The following is a 25,554-nucleotide window of genomic DNA, read 5'->3' as shown; positions in this document are numbered from 1 at the left end:
CTCTGAAATTTTTTGTTAAAATTGTTAAATGCTACTCTGCTTGACTTTTTTACTCAGTTTTGGTGGGAAAATATGGGTCAGTTGGAATAGTTCTAGTTCACCTTTGTCAGGGTTTTCAGTTTAATAAGGTTATTGTCATTTTATATTCCCAACATAGGGGCTTCTAAAGTTTGCAAATGAATTATGTAAAAGGATTTTCTGTTTATTAGGAAAACAACCTGTTCTGTTCATGGTGTATTAACACTTTATTGTCATGTGTCCACCCTTAAAATTGCTAAAAACTGTAGTGAAGACAAAAGCATAGTGGTATTTAGTCACTTCTGGGTTCCTCTTGTCAGTTTATATGCAAACATTTTTGGCATGTGGGACTTAGGGAGGAGGAACAACTGCTTGTATGTTTTGACTCCTTCCAACTCTGAAAGTTATCTGAACATTATTCAGATTCAAGAGATGAGATCATGGGAGCAGGTGGTACAGAACCTAGTAAGTGTTCAATATAATGTTCGTGCCATGCTTGAATGTAATCTGATGGATTAGCAAAATAAAAGTGAACCTTCTATTTTTCATCTTAATGTGAAGATCTTTTGCAGTTACATTCTCTAAAGTGTAAATTCAGTAGTCATTAGTTGAAAGTGGTTTGAAAGGTTGTTAAAGATGATGCAGGTTGAGTATCCCTTATCTGAAATTCTTAGGCCCAGAAGTGTTTTGAGTTTGGGATTTTTTTCAGTTTTTGAATATTTGCATTATACTTATCATTTGAGCAGCTCTCATCCAAAAATGTAAACCCCAAAGTGCTCCAATGAGCATTTCCTTTGAATGTCAAGTTTCAGATTTTGGAGCATTTTAGATATTTTGATTTGGAATACCTGTAGTGTTACAGGTCATTTAAAAAGCTCTCACTGGTACTCATATACCGTATCCAAAAAAAACCAAAGAAACTTGCAAATTGTTAAGAGATAACTGTCAAATCAGAATGACTATACCGATTGTACCCATTTGTCCGTTGTTAAGTGATTGGAAACATTTCATATTCAAGTATAATTTTCATAATTTTTGTTTTAAGCAAACCTAAAAGATTGTGGATACTTGATAATTTTGCATTTATGACTTTTCTTCAAGACCAGAAGCGACAGTATCAGCTCTTTGATTTGTAGGCTTAGTTTACCTTTTAAGTGTGCTTAAGTTTTGAGAATTTGCATTTTAGGTTAAATTTCGTGTGCCTGTGTCTGCTGATTGCAAATAGGCATTTGGATGTTGGATTTTGAGCATAACTACATCTAGACTACGAATTTCACCCAAAAAGACAGTACTTGCACTTAGGGTGCCTTTCTCCATTTAACCAGCTTATTTAACAGTCGTCTTAAGAGTGATCATTGGGACACTTTTCCTCTTAACCTTAATTTGGCCTTTTGAAACACAGCAACTAAGATTGCCTTTAACCAAGGGTAGGACAACACTTTTTCCTTAGTGTTTTATTGCAGGTTACTTTGATTTGCTTTTGTCTTATGCTTTCTATTACATGCTTCCTATTACAAGTGAAAACACATGGAAATTTTTTTTTTCCCAAAAGTTTCTTTAATGAGTAAATGAAGCTTAAGAAACATGTAATTTCTACTATAAAACTAGCAATATTATATAACATTTGGATTATACTTTTTTTGGATTATACTTTTTAGTCACAGAAAATAGCAATATTACTGGGCAGTACAAAATACAGAAATCCTGATTTTTCTTGGGGCTGGTATATTTTTTAAAGTACTTAGAATTAAAATAATAGCTGTTTATAAGACCAGACTGAACAAAAAGTAAAACTTAATATGAACAAAACCATCTCAGATAATCACTGTTAATAGGTATCTATTCAGCTACATCTTTTGCATGCACCTACATTAATTTATAAAAATAGAATTATATCATTTTGTAGTTTAGATCATGAACATTCTCACATACCAAGACAAGTAGACCCATTTCATTCTTATTAATGCCTGTCTAATGTTCCATAATATAGCTAATACTGTAACTTAAAACATTCCTTTGTTGAGAGACATGAAATTTCTTCCATTTCTTGCTGTTGTGAATAATGATGTGATGAATGATGATTATGCTTGTAGATATGTTTGTGCTTGTCAAATACTAGCTGATGAGCTGGCTACTCAGCTATATGTACAGGAATAATGGAAGTGCAGCAGTTTTCTGATACGAGTATTTTCAGTTCTCAGTATATACACAGAAAAGTATGTACCTCTTTGTGGCTTTTTAAAAGCCATTGGGTAAATCCAACGAAAACATTTTACTGAAAATTTCAAAGTTAGCTTATATGTGATAAAACATTGTTAATAGCCTAGGAAGACCATTGTGTTGCTGCTTTTTGCTTTCTCCAGTAGTTTTAACTGCAAGACTGTTTGCCAGTTTTTTTCTGTATGATGTCCACATTTATCACTTAAGAAATTTCATTACTGTCTGAAGAAATAATAAGAAAGCTACCATTCAATATTTGCTATGTGCCCTGTACTATGAATATATGCATCATTTTAAATTTATTTTAGTCCTCAATAATTCTATGAAGAGATTCTTTTACCTCCATTTTGCATATTAGCTACAGGCTTATAACTTAAGTAAGGTTATGTAGCTACTTCTACTAGTCAAGAAGAAATAAGGATCTGTTAGCTTAATTTTAAAAGTCGTAAAAAAAAGTTGCTCCTCCTGTTTCTTTACTCAGTGCTCAGAGGTAACCTATGTTTAATACTTTGTCATCTTCTAAACTTTACTTGCATGGATACATAAAAACATTCTTTTTTTTTAGAACAAAATGGATCACTTAACATGTTTACATACATATGCATAAATATGTATTTTAACATCAAACACATCTTTGTCTACCTGTGTATATACCTCTGTCATATAACTATTCTACAGTATACTTGTGTCATTTATTGGTCAGCAAGTTTCCAGTTATTTGCTTATAATTTAAGACTCCTGTTGCAGGGTTTGCATTGACATTTACAACATACTCAAGAGGAAAAAGAAAAGGTACAGCAGCGTAGCTGAAGCTGTTCATTACACTGGTGTCCAAGTAGTTCTCTAGGAAACCTGCTAGAGTCCTACAAGGAATTGTCGGATATTAACATTTCAATTTTACTTTGTTATTTCCCTACAAAAAGTTTTGCAGACTTTTCTTTTTAATGAGAAACACTTAATTAAAAACTATGTGTCACACCTTAGTCCTAGCTACTTGGGAGTCTGAGGTGGAAGAATTGCTTGAGGCTCAGGGGTTAGAGGGTGCAGTGTGCTATGATCATGACTGTGAGTAACCACTTCACTCCAGCCTGGTGACTTAGAGTCTGTCTCTGAAAAATAAAAATTAAAAAAAATTTAAAGATACGTAGCTTGTCTCCATTAAAAACAAGCCTTAGTTCCCTTATTTTCTGAAAGAAGTGTACCTTGAAATCTGAGATTAGAGCAATAAATATGCCATTTATTGCCCTTTTCCAGTTTGTTCTAACTAAAACTTGCAGCATATTTGTTGTATGTTATTAGAGATTTTTCAGTGCAGAGATAGTCTTCAATTTAATTTTAAATTACTTATTAAATACTCTCTCAAGAAGAGAAAATAAGACAGGAAAAACGATGTCCTGGGAGAAGATTGCTCTGAATCAGAGGTGTGCAACACCAAAAAATCTGAACTTCCATTTGAAATGTAGATTCAGATCTTGCTATTTTCTGATGAAAAAACTGAATTTGCTCTAATTGAAAGTTTATATCCTAATTTTCATTTTAAGTTAACGATTGAATAATTTTTGAGGAGGCAAGATAGTTTGAAAATAATAAGTGGACATGAATTATTAGCCCCAAATTTCAATTCAGCACACCATGGGTGTTCTCGATGCTTAAATTTAGTCTCTTACTAAATATAATGTGTGGAAGCATTTTACTTGGGAAGTAGAATTTTTTGTTCATTCCAAAAAAAGGCACAGGTCTGGTATGGGAAAATTAGTTTCTGACATTGGAACTTGCCATATTTGCCTTAAATGAGAATTTAAATGTTACAACATAAAACATTTATTATAAAAAGATATTTGAAAGCTGCTATTTAAAAAGAAATTACAAAGTAGGAAGACTAGAAAGGGCAATTCTCTTATTTTCCACCTATTTTTTAACTTTCATTTGAAGCTAGATGAATTGAACCTTCAGAGAGGGAAAGGATTCAGGAAGATTTAACTGTACTTCCTTCTCTATTCAGGCCGACTTTCTTTGTTTCTTTGATTCTTTTACCATTTTGTATGGTTTACTTAAAACTATCGGAAATAGGTATCATTTCCTGCTCTAAAATTCTCAAGTGTAAACTTTTTCCATTTAAACGTTGTGTTTATTTCCCAGTTTATCATCAATTTCCTTGGGTGTTAGGTACCTTTGTGTAAGACACTAACATGATCTGGAGGTACACAGCAGTGAGACAAACATGGTTGCTGTCTTCAGATACCTTGCATCCTGGGTGGAATTCAATTTATTTTGAGATGTTTTTTTTTTTTTTTTTTAAACAGCATTGTGTCACTATCTCAGATTGTTCACACCAAATTGGAGTGAGTTCTATTGTCATTGAATGTACATTCTCTGATGAAAATTAAGACTCTTTTCTCCTAAATTGATTACCTTTTACTAATCAGTTATGTTTTGTCTTTGATGCTTATATTGCAAATGTAATTTGCTTCATAGTGGACATCTGATTTAATATTTCATAGCCCTTAAGGACATAAATTTTGGCATCTAATAGACCAAGTTCTATTTCTGACACAGTCACTTTCTAGCACTGTGACCTTGGACAAACTGGCCCAAGCCTCAGTTTCCTTATTTGTAAAAAAAAAAAAAGGCTATGGTAATACCTGCTGCATAGCATTGTTGAGCAGACTCAATGAAAGTGCATATAAAGAAGGGCTTACTGTAGTCTCTGGTACACAGTAATCAATTACTATGTGGCTCCGATGAAGAGGCGGACAGACTAGAAAAAGGCATACTTTTATATCATCCCAACCATACGAATACAGTATTCACCCAGTAAATGAAATCAATGAGTATCTCAAAAGAGTAGTGGCTTATACATATGTAGTCCATAGAACACTCTTAGTACCTGAGACATGGTCTTTATGCTTTGCTCTTTACTTGTTGGGTGAGCTTCCACATGATAGTTCTCAAAATCACTGCTGCTTTAACACTAGTAGGACAGAGATGAGTCATGTTAGCTATCTGTAAGGTTTTAAATATTTGCTAATATTAGGAAGGTATAAATAACAGAATGAGAGTGTTGAGGAGAGGTGACTTAAGGCAGGAAGAAGGATCAAGTAAAGCACTGTGGAGCTTTTAACATTTAACCTTAAAAGATTTCCAGAATCTACAAATAACTAAAACAGATTTACAAGAAGAAAACAAGCCCATTCAAAAGTGGGCGAAGGATATGAACATACACTTTACAAAAGAAGAAGACATACATGAGGCCAACAAACATGAAAAAATGCTCATCATCACTGGTCATTAGAGAAATGCAAATCAAAACTACATTGAGATACCATCTCATGCCAGTTAGAATGGCGATCATTAAAAAAATCTGGAGACAACAGATGCGGGAGAGTATGTGGAGAAATAGGAACATTTTACACTGTTGGTGGGAGTGTAAATTAGTTCAACTGTTGTGGAAGACAGTGTGGCGATTCTTCTAGGACCTAGAAATAGAAATTCCATTTGACCCAGCAATCCCATTACTGGGTATATATCCAAAGGATTATAAATCGTTCTATTATAAGGACACATGCACACAAATGTTCATTGCAGCACTGTTTACAATAGCAAAGACTTGGAACCAACCCAAATGCCCATCAATGATAGACTGGACAGGGAAAATGTGGTACATACACACCATGGAATACTATGCAGCCATAGCGATGAGTTCATGTCCTTTGTAGGGACATGGATGAACCTGGAAACCATCATTCTCAGCAAACTGACACAAGAACAGAAAATCAAACACTGCATGTTCTCATTCAGGTGGGTGTTGAACAATGAGAACACATGGACACAGGGAAGGGAGCATCACACGGGTCTGTGGGGGGGATCTAGGGGAGGGACAGCCTGGGGTGGAGAGTTGGGGAGGGATAACATGGGGAGAAATGTCAGATACAGGTGATGGGGAGGAAGACAACAAACCACATTGCCATGTATGTACCTATGCAACAGTCCTGCATGTTCTTCACATATACCCCCAAACCTAAAATGCAATAAAATATATATTAAAAAGGAAGATTGGTCTCATAGAGAAGGTAAGAGGAAAAAGGGCATTTTAGGTAGAGGACAGGCAGAAATATGGAACATATTCAGAGAAGTATGCTTATTGGATGCTAAACATTATACTGGGTATAATTACAAATGTTCTCATTGCGTCATTCAGTAACCTGCTTCACAGATAAGGTCGCTAAAACTCAAGCCAAAAAGGTTAAGTAACTTCTAAGGCCCCCCAGCTGCTGACATGATAGAACTGAGGGTTGAATCCAAGTCTGATCAATTCTAGTCATTTTGCTCCTTCCACTAAGCTTCATTGACTTCCAGATAACCAATGACTAATTTACACTAAGATAAAAGAGAGTTGTGAGAAATAAATTGGGAAAGTTAAGTTGGAACCAGGTTACTGAGGTCTTTGAGTAGTAGGCTAATGAGTTTGGACTTATCTGGTAGGCAGTGACAGTCATTAAAGGTTTTTGAGCAACAATAGTGGTAGTGAAACGAATTCGCAAAGATTAGTCCAGTAGCATTGAGTAACATAAATGACAATATGGGGGATGTTTCAAAGTGGCAAGTTTGCTAAGACAACTGATGTTAACCAGGTAAGAGAATGAGAGCATGAACCAAGAGGTGACATTTTGAGGTAAGACTGACAATTTGAGGTAAGTTGTGAAAGCATAAATGACAAATGGTTGGATATATGAAGAAGGAAGAGGGAGTAGATTAATCAAAATTACTGTGTGAGAAGATGTTGATGTGACTGGTAGTAGGAAGAGGAGATTTAGTTGATTCTGGTAGCACATTGAAGCATTATGTCTTGCGCGTATAGCTTTACAAAATGCATTGTGCTGGATAATCTTTTTGCCTTTCCTGATCCCCTTTCCATCTTTATCTCTCTTGCTCTGTGTTCCTGGGAGGGTGACTCCTAAAGAACTCTATACTCTCTTTTCTAGCTTTATTCATGGTGAGTTTGGGCAGTGAGAGAAAGGTGAGACAAAAATATTTGTTCCTTCTCTTTCTCACATACTTAGCAAGAGATTGTCAGTGGCCACAGCGCTGCTCCCATGGCCCTCTTTTATAGCTTTAGGTCTTTTCTGGCTTGTTACTGTCTCCTATTTACTACATTCTCTAGTTCCAAGATGGTTCAAACCTTGTTGATTTCCCTTAACTCTGCCCACACCCTTGTAAATAGTTTCTTTTATTAAAACTCCTCAATAACTGAATGTACTGTGGTCATCTCTTCAGTGAAATTAAATAAACTTCTTTCACAATTTCTAATGACTTGATCTTCCCAGCACCACCAAACGTGAAGACCCTAGCTATTTGCACTAGGTTACTATTCCTAAATTCAGTGTCTCCCTGTTTCTTACTTTGTCAAATTAAAATTTGTTACTCTTCTGCTTGATGATTCTGCTGGAAGTACAGAAGAAAAAGACAAAAATGCCTGCCCTCCAAAAGCTTATATTTTATTGAGGAGAGACAGGCAATAAGACATAATAAATTGTATGATATGTTAGAAGATGAGAAGTATAGAAAAAATTAGAGTGAGGAATGGTGAGTGTTGCAAGGGATGTTTGTGAGGATAGTGCACTTTAAAATAGGGTGATATGGGCAGGTCTCTCAGAAAGTGACATTTGAACAAAGACTTGAAGGAAACTGTGGGAGTGAGCAATATAGGTATTTAGGGGAAAAGCATTCCGGGTAGATGATTAGGAAGAGCAAAAGGCCTGAGGCAGGACTGTGCCTGGCCTCTGAGGAAATACAAATTGTTCGGGGTTACTGGACCTGAGGGAAGAGGAGGAAAGGAATAATGAGGTCAGAGAGGGGCCTGATCATGTAGGGATATGTAGGTTGTTGTAAGGATTTTGGCTTTTACTTAATGAATGGTGAGCCATTTGAGTTTTGAGCAGAGGAGTTCCATGATCTGCTTTGAATTTTAACAGATTCTCTCTGGCTTTTTCAAAATTCCTATTCCTTTCATACAGCTGCTTTCAATGAGGGTTTATAAGGAAAGCAATCGAAACTACTTGGATGGGGTATAAGTGATCCACAATCTTTTTAACTCTTCCATAGGTGTATATGTATATATGCTGAGAGATGCTGCTTTTTGGCCAAAATGAATCTTTAATTAGGGGTATGCAGAAAAGTTATATCTGGCCTGAGGCTGCTATCTTTTAGAATGGCCTACTTGCAAGGTTGGCCCTAATCTGAACACTTGGATTTTAGGGGTGTTCTCACTATTCACTAAGAAAGGTGGTTCACTGTACCTAGACTGTGCAAATAAGATGATTTATGCTAAACATCTGCTTTCCTTCTGGGAGTCTGGAATTTTGCTACATGCCCCATAAAGGGTGTCTGTATGACCAAACTCCCAGTGAAAACCTTGTGTACTGAGTCCCTAGGCAGAAACATCACTCATATAAAAATGTGCTCTGTGTGAACCTTCATGGGAGGGAGAGACCCTGAAGAAGGCTGCACATGGATTTCTCGAGACTCTGCTTATGTCTTTTTCCTGTATGACCCAACTGTGTACACATACTGTGTCACTATAATAAACTTAAGCCATGAGTACAACTCTTAGTAGTGCTGAGTTTTGCGAGCCCTTCTATCAAATCACTAAATACCTGGGCTTGGTCTGGAGGATCCCTGACACAGGTAGATTTTTTTTTTCTTTTTTAAGAGTCATCAAGTTAATGGGAAAACATTAGGTTGTGGATAGAAGGAGCAGTTGGGCAATTTAGCCAGCTCTGTCTAGTGGAGAGCTCTTCTGAGCTGTTTCTGCTTTGTTAATTCCTTTTCTTTCTCTAAAAACTTCCCTCCAATTGGTTTTGTCACACTTTATACATTTAAAACAAATTGCTGACAGGAATTTATCCATCACATTATAAAAAATGGCAAATGAGAGTAAAATTATGGATTTATTAAGAACTATTAAAGTATTCATGTGCTCTGGGACACCATTGCTAGGAATTTTATCTAACAGAACGGTTTATTGAACAATTTATTGAAAGGAAAACAGTCTTTGCATAAAAATTATTATAACATAGCAAAAAACTGGAAACTATTTATATGTCAAATATTAGGGAAATGTTAACTGTGGTGTGTCAAAAGGTGAAATATTAACTCAGTGTTCATTAACAGGTGAATGAATTAACAAGATGTGGTATATACCTACAATGGAATACTCAGCCATAAGAAAGAATACATTTCTGGTATATGCTACAACATGAATGAACCTTAAAAACATGCCAAGTGAAATAAGCTCTGCACAAAAGGACATACTATGATTGCACTTACATGAAGTACCTAGAGTAGGCAAATTCCTAGTGATAGAAATGGGAAATTGCTGTTTAAGGGATACACAGTTTCTTTTCAGATGAGAAAGTTTTCAAAATGGATAGTGGTGATATACGACATTATGAATGTACTTAATGCTGCTGAATTGTACATTTAAAAATGGTTAAAATGGCTTTTTTTTTTCTTTTTTTGGAGGCAGAGTCTTACTCTGTTGCCCAGGCTGGAGTGCAGTGGCATGATCATAGCTCACTGCAGCTTCAAACCCTGGGCTCAAGTGATTCTCCCGCCTCACCCTCCCCAGTAGCTAGGACTGAGTACAGGCATGTGCCACCATGCCCAGCTAATTAAAAAAATCTTTTTGTGGAGATGGAGTCTTGCTATGTTGCCTAGGCTAGTATTGAACTCCTGGGCTTAAATGATTCTCCCACCTTGGCCTACCAAAATGCTGGGATTACAAGTGTGAGCCACTGCACCTGGCCTAAAATGGCAAATTGAATGTATATTTTACCACAATAAAAATTTTAATGAGGCCGAACGCGGTGGCTCCCGCCTGTAATTCCAGCACTTTGAGAGGCCAAAGTGGGGGATCTCCCGAGGTGAGGAGTTCAAGACCGGCCTGGGCAACATGATGAAACACGGTCTCTACTGATAATACAAAAATTAATTGGGCGTGGTGGCTGGCACCTGTAGTTCTAGCTAGCCAGGAGGCTGAGGCAGGAGAATTGCTTGAAGCCAGGAGGTGGAAGTGGCAGTGAGCCACAAGCGTGCCATTGCACTCCAGCCTGGGGGACAAGTGTGAGACTCCATCCCCCCAAAAAAATTATAATGAAAAAATATCTAACATAATAAATATGCAAGTATATTAAAGTAGTCAGATTAACAATTATATCTTAAAAATTCTTTTTTTGTGATGAGTCTTTCTCTGTTGCTAGGCTGGTGTACAGTGGTATGATTTCAGTTCACTGCAATCTCTGCCTCCTGGGTTCAAGGGATTCTTCTGCCTCAGCCTCCCAAGTACCTGGGACTACAGGTGCGCACAACCATATCCAGCTAATTTTTGTATTTTTAGTAGAGACAGGGTTTCACCATGTTGGCCAGGATGGTCTCAATCTCTTGACTTTGTGATCCACCCACCTCGGCCTCCCAAAGTGCTGGGATTACCGGTGTAAGCTACCACGCCTGGCCTTAAATATTTTTTTTTAAAGACAAGGTCTTGCTCTGTTTCCCAGGCTGTAGTATAGTGGCGGTGCAATGACGGCTCACTGCAGCCTCAAACTTCTGGGATTAGGCGATCCTTCTGCCCCTGCCTCCCAAATAGCTAGGACTACAGGTGCACTACACCATGCCTGGTTAAGTTTAAAAAAATTTTTTTTATAGAGATGAGGTCTCACTATTGTTGCCCAGGCTGGTCTTGAAACTACTGGGCTTAAGCGGTCCTCTCTCCTTGGCCTCCCAAAGTGCTTGGATTAGAGGTGTGAGCCACCATGCCCAGCCAAAAAGTTTTTTTTTTGGAGACAGAGTTTTGCTCTTGTTACCCAGGCTGGAGTGCAATGGCACGATCTCGGCTCACCGCAACCTCCGCCTCCTGGGTTCAAGCAATTCTCCTGCCTCAGCCTCCTGAGTAGTTGGGATTACAGGCACGCGCCACCATGCCCAGCTAATTTTTGTATTTTTAGTAGAGACGGGGTTTCACCATGTTGACCAGGATGGTCTCGATCTCTCGACCTCGTGATCCACCCGCCTCGGCCTCCCAAAGTGCTGGGATTACAGGCTTGAGCCACCGCGCCCGGCCAAAGTTTTTTTTTTCTTTTTTCTTTTTTTTTGAGATGGAGTTTCGCTCTTGTTACCCAGGCTGGAGTGCAATGGCACGGTCTCGGCTCACTGCAACCTCCGCTTCCTGGGTTCAGGCAATTCTCCTGCCTCAGCCTCCTGAGTAGCTGGGATTACAGGCATGTGCCACCATGCCCAGCTAATTTTTTGTATTTTTAGTAGAGACAGGGTTTCACCATGTTGACCAGGATGGTCTCGATCTCTTGACCTCGTGATCCACCCGCCTCGGCCTCCCAAAGTGCTGGGATTACAGGCTTGAGCCACCGCGCCCGGCCAAAGTTTTTTTTTTTTTTTTTAAATGAAATCATGGACATTGAAATTACCTATTTGCAAATATTTACAATTATGAATACCTTTAAAAAACTCCATAGAATTATTAAGTTCTCAATTTGTTGCTATTTCCATATCATATTCCTTCTTTCCCCAACTGGAAGTTGCATCTTTTTCCCCTGAGTTTCCATGATACCTTTTCTGTACTTGAATCTCATGTTTTTTGCCATTGCATATGCCTATGTCTAATTTTCTCAAACAACTTGTATGCTCTTTGGCATTATATTAATGTAGGATTTATGTTGCCACTCACTGGTACAGCCTGCATAGTAGATATTCAGTGAGACTTAGTTGACTGAATTATAAGCATGCTATTGTATGAAGGTAGAGATTTACCAAAACGTTGGAGCATACTTGCCCATGGGTTTTATATCACTTCAAGTGTGTGTTTGCCTCAATTCTCTGTACTTGCTGGATGTGCAGACCTGATCTCACTCACATACACATCACTGTATTCTTGACTTTGGGGTTTTGCATCATTTATATTTTACCTTTTTATGTAAAAACAGCCCAATTTTCTTTGGATCCAGACAGGAAAGAACTATATGATACGTGAGGCAGGGGCAGCAGATAGAGGAGAGGATCATCACAGTCGATTTAAAGTTGCATATACCTGTTGAAAAGTTGTAAGTAAGAAATAATGCTCATTCCTGAATAGAATGTCTGCAAAAGAAGCAGATTTTTTTTTTTTCCGTTCTAAGCCACTGGTGTAATAATTAGGTTTTGCTTTTGTTATGAAGAGATGTACACGTTTGCCAGCAGAGGGCACCAGTTGTAGGTTGCAGATTCATAGGAAGCCGCAGAGACTGGTGTACTGGTCTGTGTGAAGCACTCTGCTTGTTGCTTTAGTTGGTCTGCCCGCCCCCCACCTGTCTTTTTTTTTTTAAACTATCTTGGAGTCCAGTGGTACTCTTCCAGCTTTCCCCAAGAGCATTCTTTGGCTAGGCCTGGTTAATAAGCTAGGTGCCCAGAGGAATCCAGGTGGATGGACTTTATTGTAGTAGCTGTTTGGAAGCCTGGGATGCCAGCTTATATGTAATATCTTCAGGGGTTCAGAGCTGTTTTTCCTCATCCAGAGGTAAGGTGAAAAGGGCATTAAGCCAGGCATCCGAGAGTCTGGTTCAGCCCTGAGCTTGGTTCTCCAGGTAGTTTTGAGCCAGTTACTTTTTCTCTCTGTCTCAATTAGCTTATCTCTAAAATGGAGATAGTAAGATAGCAGTAGTGCAGTCTGTGTATAGCTAATAGTAGCCTGTGAGGTCAGGTAGACCTGGGTTCAAATCCCATCTTTGTTATTTACTAACTGTGGGACCTTGGTTCAAGTTATTTAACTCTCAGAACCTCGATTCTCTCATGTTTAAAAGAGAGATAATAGTCCCACAGGATTGTGAGGATTAAATGAGAAGGGTACATGTGAAGTGTGAAATACAGGGTCTGGTCCAGAGTAAATTTTCAAGGAATGGTAGGTATTACTACTACTCAGAGGATGTTGTCTTAAGTCAAAGGAGATGATGAATATGAAGCACTTCGTAAACTTAAAGTGCAACAGAAATGCCACGGGTGATTATACTCTGGAATCCACTTGGCGTAAATTATTTTACCTTCAGAGGAAGAGTCTGTATTCCTCTGGATAAGGTACTGTTTTATTTATCTTTTGACTTTTTGGTATCTCAAGTTCCTTTTCAGTTTCTGTCTGGCTTTGTGAGGGTGCCTGGCAAGTGATCCAGAATATGAGAGGGCATTTTGGTGATACAGGTGTGGGTGGACCTTAATTTACCTTTGGTCTTGTCTAGTCTTTGCTGACCTGTTAGTAATAGTGACCAGTGGAGATGTGAAAATAGCTCCAGGAGAGGCCCTACCCTGGTTAATTTTCTTCTTGAACCCAGGACCAAGTGCTTACAGAGCTATAGTTTGATAGCATTGGCATAGACAATGAAAATCGTAGCTGCTAATGGTTACTGACTGCTTATTACAGGCCAGGCTCTCAGCTAAGTGCTTTACATACTTTCACATTTTAACCTAACAACATCGTGAAGTCGATACTATTATTATCATCACCTTTCTGCAGATGAGAAAATTGAAGCTTGTAAAGTAACTTGCCTAGAGTCATGTTTCTGATAAGTACAATTGAATCTTGTCCTATCTGATTTTAATGGTCTGGGCTCTTTTCATTGTTCAGGTGATGTTTGCATCTAGCTGTGCATTAGAGTCACCTGTGAAGTTCATTGAAATTTTTGTTCCCAATGGTTACGGTAGCCCACACCTGTAATCTCATCATTTTGGGAGGCTGAGGTGGGAGAATTGATTGAGCCCAAGGAGTCCGAGACCAGCCTGGGCAACAGAGACCTACATCTCTAAAACCAAAGAAAAAAAAAATAAAAAAGTTCCTGTTCCTCAGGCTCTGATTCTATGGGTGTGAGGCAGAGCCGGACCCTACAGTGTTTTTTCATTTTTCCAGATTTATTGAGGAATAATTTGCATAAAATAAAACTCTCCCATTTTAAGTGTAGAGTTTAATGAAATGCAGTATTTGTATACAGTTGTGTAGGCATTACCACAGTCAAGAAACAGAACATTTCTATAACCCTAAAAACGTTCTTTATGCCTGTTGATCTTCTGGCACCTACCATTTTAACCAGCTGGGTAGATGGTTCTGATGCACAGCTGTGTGTGTGGGACCATTATACTGTGTTATGGTTCCTGCAAATATGAGGTGAGGAGCTGATGTCCTGGGGAAGGAGGGTAAAGATGAGAAAAGCAGTAAAAGGACATTTACAAGGAAGGATGATTAGCTTAGCTGTCTTCAGATAAACTTGTACTGGCTCCCTGTACAGAGAAAGAGTATGGAAAAGAGAACTTCTAGATAAAATCCAGCTTAAAAAAGTTTCTCCTGCCAACATGGTTTCTTCCTAAGCCACTTAAGAGCTGAATGATTCTAAGCAAAGTTGGTGTGGATGGCTGAATCAATTGCCTTGAGGTAAGATCTAGGGCCACTAGGTACTTTTGATAAGCTGTGGAAGAAGGCTGGTGTATGGGAAGGACTGGGTTAAGACAGGGATCCCCAGGTTACAGACTGGTACTGGTCCATGGCCTGTTAGGAACTGGGATGCATAGCAGGAGGTGAGTGGTGGGCAAATGAGCATGACCACCTGACCTCTGCCTCCTCTCAGCTCAGCAGCGGCATTAGATTCTCACAGGAGCATGACCCCTAATGTGAACCGTGCATGCAAGGGATCTAAGTTGTGTGCTTCTTATGAGAATCTTATCTAATTCCTGATGGTCTGAGGTGGAACAGTTTCATCCTGAAACCGTCATCCCCCTTGACCCCCTACCCCCATCCTTGGAAAAGTTGCCTTCCTTGAAACGGGTCCCTGGTGTCAAAAAGGGTGGGGCCTACTGGACTAAGACACTATTGTTACTGGGCAATCTGAGGATGGGACCTTTTTCTCCAGACACCACTTTGGTTCTTTTGACTCTTCTCTACTGCAAGACTCCAACAGCAACTGTCCTTAATATGAAGTACAGTAAGGAAAATCAGCTGAGAACAAACAGATTCAGGCTGTGGCTCAGAGAACATTTGGATAATAAGGTAGATAATGTAAAATGTATCTCTGAAACTAGAAGAGATTGGGGGAAGGAACTTTGTGCCAGGAGTCTGGAGACTGTTTCTTGACTCAGCTCTGCCCCCTGGTTTTGCTAGATGACCTGCATTCCTTCCTTCCTTCCTTCCTGCCCTCCTGCCTTCCTGCCTTCCTGCCTTCCTGCCTTCTTTCCTTTCTTTCTTTTTTTTTCTACATTTCAACTTTAATTTTAGATCAAGGGGTACATGTACAGGTTTGTTACATGGGTATCTTGCATGATGCTGAGGTTTGGGGTTTGAATGATCCTGCCATCTAGGTAACGAGCATGGTACCAATAGGTAGCTTTTCAACTACATTTTCAGCCTTGCTCCCTGTATTAGGTAGTTTTTGTGTTGCTATAAAGAAATACCTGAGGCTGGGTAATTTATAAAGAAAAGAGATTTAATTGGCTCGTGGTTCTGCAGGCTGTACAGGAAGCATTATGCTGGCATCTGCTTCTGGGAGGCCTCAGGAAGCTTACAATCATGGTGGAAGGCAAAGCGGGGAGCTGGTATATCACATGATGAGAGTAGAGGCAAGAGAGTGAGGAGGAAGGTGCCACGCACTTTAAAACAACCAGACCTCGAGTGAACTCAGAGCAAGAGCTCACTCATTATCATAGGGACAGAGTGAAACTATTAGGAGAGATCTGCCCTTATGACACAAACACCTCCCACTAGGCCCTACGTCCAACTCCAACACTGACGGTTATATTCCAACGTGAGATTTCGTGGCTACCAACATCCAAATCATATCACCCCTTTTCTCTCCCTCTATCCTCTAGTAGTCCCCAGTGTCTATTATTCCCATCTTCATGTCCATATTTACCCAGTGTTTAGCTCCCACTTATAAGTGAGAATATGCAACACTTGGTTTTCTGTTTCTGCATTAATTCACATAGGATAATGGCCTCTCGCTGCATTCACATTGCCACAGAGGACATTATTTTGTTCTTATTTTATGGCTGTGTAGCATTCCATGGTGTGTATATGCCACATATTCTTTATTCAGTCCACCACTGATGGGCACCTAACTTGATTTCCTGTCTTGGCTGTGGTGAATAGTGCTGTGATGAATATATAAGTGCATGTGCCTTTTTGGTAGAATGGTCTGTTTTCTTTTGGGCATATACCTAGTAATGGGATTGCTAGATCGAATGGTGGTTCTATTTTTAGTTTTTTGAGAAATCTCCAGACTGCCTTCCATAGTAAGTAGCTGAATTAATTTACATTCACCAGCAGCGTGTAAGCATTTCCTTTCTCCATAGCCTTGATAACATCTGTTATTTTTTTGACTTTTTAATAGTAGTCATTCTGACTCGTATGAGATGGTATCTCACTGTGGTTTTGATTTGCATTTCTGTGGTGTAGTGATGATGAGCATTTTTTCATGTTTGTTGGCTGTTTGTAAGTCTTTTGAGAAATGTGTGTTCATGTCCATTGCCCACTTTTAAAAATGGGTTTTTAAAATGTTTTTTGCTTGTTGAATTAAATTTTAAAAACATGTTTTTTGCTTGTTAAATTAAATTTCTTATAGGTGCTGCATATGAGACCTTTGTCAGATACATAGTTTATGAACATTTTCTCCCATTCTGTACATTGTCTGTTTACTCTGTTGATACGTTTTTTTTTTTTTTTTTTTTTTTTTAGCTATACAGAAGCTCTTTAGTTTAATTGGGTCCTACTTGCCAATGTTTGCTTTTGCAGCAATTGCTTTTGAGGACTTAGTTGTAAATTGTTTGCCAAGGCCAATGTCCAGAAGAGTATTTCCTAGGTTTTTTTACCTAGGATTTTAATAGTTTTAGGTCTTACATTTAATTGTTTACTCCATCTTGAGTTAATTTATTTTATTTTATTTTTTGAGACAGAGTCTTGCTCTGTCACCCAGGCTGGAGTGCAGTGGTGTGATCTTGGCTTACTGCAACATCTGCCTCCTGGGTTCAAGTGATCCTCCTGCCTCAGCCTCCTGAGTAGTGGAGACTGCAGGTACACGCCACCACACCTGGCTAATTGTTGTATTTTTAGTAAAGACGGGGTTTTTACTTTAGTAAAGATGGGGTTGCCACATTGGCCAGGCTGGTCTCAAACTCCTGACCTCAGGTGAACTGCCTGCCTTGGCCTCCCAAGGTGTTGGGATTACAGGCATGAGCCACTGCACCTGGCTGAGTTAATTTTCATATATAGCGATAGGGTCCAGTTTCATTATTCTGTGTACGGATAGCCAGTTATCTCAGCATCATTTATTGAATAGGAAGTCCTTTCCCTATCGCTTATTTTTGTTGACTTTGTCAAAAATCAGTTGGTTGTAGGTGAACAGCTTTATTGACGGGTTCTCTTTTCTGTTCTGTTGTTCTATGTGTCTGTTTTTGTACCAATACTATACTGTTTTGGTTACTATAGCCTTGTAGTATAGTTTGAAGTCAGGTAATATTATACCTCCAGCTTTGTTCTTTTTGCTTAAGATAACCTTTCTTTTCTAAATGGCCTCTTCTGAGTGTTCTCTGTTCTGCCTACCTCCCATGAGTCATGAATGGTGAATAAAGTATGAAGGTGGTAGTAGTATGGTTTTGACGCATACATTATAGTAATACTGGTTAGCGTGGCAAAAGTGGGTTGCAGGGAAATTTTGCAGGAGTTTTATATTTGCTCTGTTTTTTTTTTTTTTTTTTGGGTTGGGGGATGGAGTCTTGCTCTGCTGTCCAGGCTGGAATGCAGTGGTGCGGTCTCGGCTTACTACAACCTCCAACTCCTGGATTCAAGCAATTCTCTGCCTCAGCCTCCCAAGTACCTGGGATTACAGGTGCCCACCACCATGCCAGGCTAATTTTTGTATTTTTAGTAGAGATGAGGTTTCACCATCTTGGCCAGGCTGGTCTTGAGCTCCTGACCTTGTGATCCACCTGTTTCGGCCTCACAAAGTGCTGGGATTAACAGGTGTGAGCCACCGCGCCCAGCTTATGTTTGCTCTTAATAATTATATTTTGAAACTTGAATATGCTCAACCCTTACATATATCCTTTTCTGATCTTTTTTCTGTCTGGTTTGTTAGATGTGGCATTGCCCCATCTTCCTGTATGGAGAATATGTAAATGTGGGTACGTGCAAAGAAGGAGTCATTTCTTTCTTATATCCCTTTTATGAATCACCCAGTTGTCTTCCTGGTGGATGTCTGAATTCTGGCACGGATTCTGAGATTCAGTTTCCTTATTTGTGATGTTCAGCTTTTCGTGGTCCCTGTGATTGGCCTCAAAAGGAAATATCTGGAGCAGGGCCACAAGGCTGATTAGAGGAGGAAGGGACATAGAGGGAACAAGATATGAATGGTACTGTGAAAGGAAGAAGTGAAGATAAAGTGCTGTGTGGGGTGTAAATGAAATTATCTAGGCCTCTTCTCACTTGAGAAAGAGTGAGTGTGGGTAATGGTCTCATCTAAGAGAACACTGAGGTGCCAGGGGAGGTAATCTTTGAGAATAACTCTATAGCTAGTTTGAGTTCAGGAAGCCATTTAAAGTTTTAATTACTTTTACTTTCTATCACCTCAGTGTTCCTCTGTTCCTTCTATGGTTTCAGGGCTTTGTGGTAGTAAAGAAATTTAACAGTTTAAAATTATAAGGATGTTAGATTTACTGAGCCTATTCATACTTTCACCTACACCATGTTATCCTCCTTGAAGTCCCCCATAAAACATTAGAGTCTAGTAAGTATTTCTGCTTAAATAATCACACAGATTACTCTGAGAAGAAAAATGTACAATTTAAAACATTTTTAGAGTCCTGTAATTTTGGAGCTGAAAGGGACTCTAGAGATTGTCTGGTCTGATCCTATACTGTGAATAAGTTACTGAGCATGCGGTCCAGAGTGTGAAGAACACTACTCAGGAAAGTCCCTCAGCCAGTGAGTGCTAATACAGATCTGGAAAAGCCGCGGGGTGACATGAAGGGTCCCAGAAGAGAGATGCTCATAGCTGATTTTTCTGAGGCATTAGGGTAGCTTCTGCACTACTTTTTGTGGCTACTTGCCCCAGTTACCTCTAAGTCTCTGTGGCTAGGAGATAAGACTGGCCTCCCGCCTTTCACAAGATTATGTTTTAGTTTGGGAAACAAGATTTATAAATAATGAATTAGCCAAAGCAGTATATTAGGTGTGAGATGACAATACAGGACAGTATGGTTTGTAGCTATTTTGGTGGTGATTGGCTGTCATTGGTGTGATTAAAGAAAGTTTTATGAAGACATGGAATTTGACTGGCCTCCCAGAAAGACTAAAGGACTGGCATTGGAGAAGACATTCCAGGCAGGGAGAGTTAAATTAGTTTAAATTGAAGCTCAGCAGCTGCAGATTACAAGATGTGAAAGATCTTTGGCTGGAGATGGGAGTTCAGTGGGAGACTTATTAGTTGGAGCCACAGCTTAAGTCAAATTCCAATATGACAGATTTTAGTTAGATACTTCAGGATTGTGCTATAAAACTGGTAGTATCCATTGTGATAGCTTTACTGCAATAGTCTTTGGCCTCTTGCAGTAAAATAGGGTTTGTTTCAATTTCACCTATTCGTACTATCTCTCTTTTTTGAATTTCTAATTTTTCAAGTTTTACTTTTAATTTCTCTCTGTGTTCAAATTTCTGTCGGTGCTTTTCCCTTAACTCCTCTCCATCTATCAGACACTCCTAGCTACTATAGAATTTGGGAGGAGGATTTGGAACATAAACTGACCTACAAGTGAATTTCCCCAGGTGGATGATAAACTCCACTGCAGGCCACAGAGGGGCCTCGTCATTCCAGCAATCTGGCCAGGCTGACAGACTTATAGCCTATGGGGGCAGGGGAGGGTGTAGGGGCCGGTATTTCTCGGGCTAGTGACGAACTGCCTGATTCTTTGCAGCCTCGACAGAGGAGGAAGGAGCCCCGGGGCAGGCTAATCGCCTGGGCTGGGGATGCCTGGGCAGATGCAGAGGCAGCTGGAAAGGTGGCACCACACCTTGGTCACTGGAGCTGCCGCTGTTCCTAGGAGACCAAGGAGCAGCAAGCCTGCGGGGGAGGGGGAGCAAGTGGGTTGCTGCTTTTAGCAGCTGAAAGGGCTGCAGGGAGCTCTGGGTAAGACATTTTCTGCTGCTGCTGCTTTTGCGGTAGAATCTGCCGCGAGTAAGTCAGAGGAAGGAGGATTGAGAAGGGAGGAGGCTTCACTTGCAGCCATGCTGAATCACTGTTGCTGATCAGATCTCCCACTGGTCTGCTGGGAGAATCAAGAACAGAGCTAGGATCCCCGGGTGCATGCACAGTTCAGCGGCTACCACCCTGGTTGGGCCTCACATAATGGAGGGTGAAAGGTATGTATATATAAGTGTGTGTGTGGTGTGTGTACATAAGTAAATGTGTGCTTGTGGTGCAGCCACCAGCTTTTGTGTTTGCATTGGCTAGGCAGGGTTGGAAGATCTAGCCACTGATGGATCTCAAAGGGCGGCAGAGCAAGAGCAGGAAAGCCCCTTTCCAAACCACCCCTTCCAGGGCTTGAATCTCCAGAGATCTGGCTTCCGCAAAGGCAGGTCTGGGTTTGCTAGGCAGCGGAGCACCCTGAAAGAAGGGACTTCCTGGCTAGTGTTCGGGAATAGTTTCACCGCAGGCTGAATCGGGATTGCTTTTTCTCAGGCTGTTTCAAGGAGGTGTTTCCCTTTCCTGGCTACTTTCCCGGGGTGTTTTTTCTTTGGTGGGGGGTTTTTGATGTCATAGTTGGGCTGGCCTGACATAGTGTACTTGCATTTTCACGCAGGAGTGCTCGAATCTTCAGCAGGCATGCCATGCTGATGGCTGTGTGTGTGTGCATGCGTGCGTGCATGCTGTGTATGCCTGAATCCACACACATTCAGGGATGAAGGAGAGAAACCCAGTCAGATGACACTTGCTCTGAGCTGAGTTTCATATTTGTATTGAAAAGTTTATGAGTGACACATGAAGGTCTGTGCTTCTTCCATCAGGGATTTCTTTTGAAATAGGTACCAGCAGAAGAGATTTTAAGTTCTTTGTTGAGCTGGATCTAACTAGTGAGGGTTTATTTCCTGGCAGGCACATGCATCTAAATTTTTAAATCGTTATATGAAGATCTGAACCTTTCGTTGTGAAGGTGCTCAGTGCAGTACAGAGGCAACATTCCCCTGTCTATGAAGTAAAATATCTCCTGCGTGCCAACCTCTTCATTCTTCAGTGTGCAACTGGTAAAGCATACAGGGCTTGCCATTTTCTCTGAGGAGAGAAGACTGCAGGGAGGGTTCTGGCCATGGAAGTGCGCAACTGAGGGGAAGGCTGCTGATCCAAGTTGCCAGTTTGATGCAGACAGTAACCATCTGGTTAACAAAAACAGGCTCAACTAGGTTAACACTAGAGAGTTTCTCTATGAACACTTTCCTTTTCATGGGTTGTTGTGACTCCTGTATCTCACGTGGCACAGTGATGTCATTAAACATCTCTAGACCCCAATAAAACTGGTCTGATGGTTGGGTGCCATCTCATCCTCCTGTCTGAAGAGGCCCTGGGAACTGTGCTGCTGGTGCATCCTCTTTCTGGGTGCTCTTTGCAACTGGAGCTTAGTGTTGAACTCCATGTGGCCTGCTGGGCAGCAGAACATGAAGGGCTGTTTCTCTAGGTGGGGAGCAGAGATGAGCAATGTCTTTGGTCCCCCAAACCGTATCCCATTGATTTGGTAGATGGCAGAGAATGGGGTTGATGTGATGGAGGTTTAGAGATTCTGGTCATGCCTATTTGTTTGACCCGTGTTGTAAATGGGGTTGAGATGTCAGTGTGAGACTACCAGCAGTGGATCAAACAGTTTTGGGCACTGTGTTCCCAGTTCAGAAATGTAATGAGTCCCTGCCCCTGTCAAGGTGCCTCTCAGATGGAATGGCTGATATCTATGACTTTAGAACAGCAGGTTGTACATGTTCTTGTACCTTTCCTCTGCTGAAGGCAGGCAGTAGACAAGAAATCCAGACCGAGCAGCTTCCAGTGTTCACCATGTCACCCAGGTCGTATCTTTTGTTTCTGCTCCAAGTCCAGATTGCTATGCCAGGCATTCAAGTCTTCTGAACTCTGACTCCTTTCACCATTCCCACACTCACTCCTATACCCACTAAGAATTCTGTTGGTCTCTTTCGTGATCACCCGTCCTGTACATTATACCATCTAGCTTTATATCCTTAGCTCCCAGAGTTCCTTTTGCTGGATGTCTTTCCCTTCTTCTTTTGCAAAAGTTACCTATCTATCAAGGTTATTCTAAAATTCTACTTTATCTTGGAAAGTCGGCTTTTCTAGTCCTGGCTGATGTTCTTCTGAATTCTAATACCTCTAGTTTGTCTCTCACAGTTGGACACTGAATAATAGGCCCAGTAGATTTTTTGGTGCTTTTATTTCATGTATTTTACCAGTCCCCAAACTCGGAGACAGGTCCTCAAGGGCAAGGATAATGCCTTGTACTTCTAAATACCCCCATTGACTACTGTGTGGGTACACACATAGCAGGTGCTGAATAGTTATTAGCTGATTAACTAATAACTTTTGTGCGAGGCTCTGATAACTAAAAAGAAAGTTGGTGAGAGAAGAGATTGAAACCTTTGGCCAATAAGTTCATCTTTGGATATCAGCCTTATTATCTTGGCACAGGTAATTGACTCCATGGAATGCTTTGAGGTAGGGGGAGAACAGAGGGAAGTAGCCTTGTTTTACAAGTTCCCTGGGAAATTGAGGTCTAGAGAAGCTGAGTGACTTGCCTAGGATCACATGCCAACCTCCAGAGACTGGAGGGATCCTGAATCTGGTGCTTATTCCACACTTAACCTGCTGAATCTTAATTGGGGCTGGCTGTTTTTAAGCATTACAAATTTTCAACCAAGAGATTGCTAATGAACAATTTTTTTTTCTTTGCCATGAGGGCATGAAAATACTTCCTACCTTTAAAAGCTATTAATTAAAAGCATGGGCTTTGGAGTAACATAGACCTTGTGGTGAATCTACTTTACAAATAATGTGACCTTGAGTGTGTCACATTTTTTTCAGAATTAATTTTTCTCTTCTGTGTAAGGGGAATAAAAACAGTACTTATACTTTTAGAGTTGTGAAGATTAAATGATACCATATGTGTTAGGTACCTAGTAAAGTTTTTTTGGCAGAGTAAGTACTCAGTAGATGGTAGTTGCAATTATCATTGGTATCTGCCTATTGCTATGTTGTACCCTGTGCCTCTCTGCTGGGTTACTAACCAAGGCATATTTTAGGGCCTCTTTCTGTTTGTCATCCAAAACAGATTATATCGAACCATTTCCATGAGGAAACGAGGTAGCTAATCAGGCCATCATCTTGCTTCTTACCTAAAACTATCTCCTTATAGTAAGTTACCTCTTCGGGCTTGGCATTTCTTCTTTTAGGTTTCACCAAGATCTGCCTTAATCTTCCTTTTTATAGACAACCTGTGGCATCCAGTTGCCTCAGTGGTTTGGAACCATGGGCTGGATACATGTCTGTTCATGCCAAAATCTTAAGAAGAACTTGTGAATTTGCACTATCCTTTGCTGTATCTTTCAAGATTTCCAGGTCTCTCCTGGACCTTATGATGAGGGAACTTCCCAGTTCTCTCCATGGGAGGATCACTGTGGCTTGACCAGTCAGAGGAAGATGATTTTGTCTCCTGTTTTTCCAAGGGAAAGGTTCTCTGGCTTTTAGCTACTATAATGATAAATTGTGTCTGTGTGAGTATGTATGTAGAGAAGATAGATACCAAAAATGGCAGTTGCCCCTGCAGGTGGGATTTTATTTCAGTTCTGGAAATCAGCCTTGTGGATAGGTTAAAATAAAATTTCAACATAAATGATTAGTAAGATTCATAGAGACAGAAAGTAAAATGGTTGGCAGAGGCTGGAGGGAGGGAGGAATGGGGAAGTTATTGTTTAATAGGTAGAGAGTTTCAGTTTGGGAAGATGAAAGAATTCTGGAGATGGATGGTGGTGATGGTTACACAACGGTATGACTGCACTTAATGCCACTGAGCTGTGCACTTAAAAATGGTTAAAATTGTAAATTTTATGTTACCTCTATTTTACCACAATAAAAAACAAATTTAGGCCCAGACTGGCAGATCTGAAAGTTACAGAGTGCCACAGCTTTGGAAGAAGCATCATAAAAAGGGGAAGTTGATTGCCTATTTTTCTTAAAATTGTGGTTATTTTCTTCATCAGAAGCACAGGGATGCCCCTGCTTGAGAGGGGCACCATGTACCGGGCACTATGTCATGATTTTGTGTGAGGTGCCTCAGAGGATGGTTTTTACTGACTGGTGTTTACGAAGAAGAGACTGTTCTGGACCTCAGGGAGTTCTGAGCCAAAGGAGCTCATCTATTTACGCTTGATCCAGGAAAGACAGATACAGAATATTTTCTGAGGAGACAGGACTTAGAAAGCCAGTGCTCTTTAAATGTTGAGTTTTGCAATGTCACGTTAAATGCTGGCAAGACCCTGGAAAGAGCAAGTGTTCAGCAACCGAGCCTTTTTTCTGTTCCCAGTGGCTAGTCACTAAAGCCTCTTCCAGAATTAGAAGTCAGGGATAGAAAATTCTGTAAAAAGTTTTGGCATCACAGCTACCTGAAGCAGATGTGCGTGCATTTCAACCATGGTAATTGAAACCAAATTTTTCCATTTTGGAAATACTTTTTTGGCAAAGTAAAGTTTTCAACTGCAAAAACAAAGTCAGGGAAAGAAATCTATTGATTTCTCTATTCCCAGATTTGGATTTTTAGGATTTTGCTTGCTAAGTTTTGAACTGTTAAGACCGATCTGGACAAGAAAATTTTTGTGTAAGTTTTCCTAAAGCAAGTGCTTTATTTGATGAAATTTGCCAACATAGAACTGACCTAATTTTTTTTTTTTTTTCCAATTTCTAGATGAATTCTCAAACTAGGTTAAATGGAATAGAGCATTAATAAACCATGTAAAAAACAGCTTGAACATGTGTTGGTAGATTTGTTTTTCTGTTAAAGTTCAATACCCCTCAGGTCAGAAATCTAACTTTTTATAATTTATGAGGATTTTTAGAGTCTTAGCACAACTTTCCTGGACTTTTCTTTTTCACTTACGATAGTATGTTGTAGCCACTACCAAAACCACACATATGCAAAGGCTCAGCTCTCCTATTCAAACCAAATATAAGCTTGGCCTCTCCAAAATGCCAAGGAACG

General features: G+C 40.0%; 1 protein-coding gene across 9 annotated transcripts in view; it reads left to right on the top strand.

Moving 5' to 3' along the window:
• The window catches only part of KLHL3 (kelch like family member 3), a 304,443-nt gene that overhangs the window by 162,094 nt on the left and 116,795 nt on the right, over positions 1-25,554 (top strand). For 2 of the 9 annotated variants that reach the window (XM_010344499.3, XM_003933959.4), the window contains exon 1: positions 19,866-20,668. The exons of the other annotated variants lie outside the window; for them this stretch is intronic. In XM_010344499.3, the coding sequence (XP_010342801.1) occupies positions 20,613-20,668 (56 nt within the window). In that variant the 5' untranslated portion in view covers positions 19,866-20,612. Of the gene's footprint in view, positions 1-19,865; positions 20,669-25,554 lie in introns of those variants that run through there. 9 annotated transcript variants of the gene reach the window in all.

This window comes from Saimiri boliviensis, chromosome 1 (genome assembly GCF_048565385.1).
Source record: "Saimiri boliviensis isolate mSaiBol1 chromosome 1, mSaiBol1.pri, whole genome shotgun sequence".
Taxonomy (NCBI): Eukaryota; Metazoa; Chordata; class Mammalia; order Primates; family Cebidae; genus Saimiri; species Saimiri boliviensis.
This window is presented reverse-complemented; position numbering and strand designations above follow the sequence as displayed.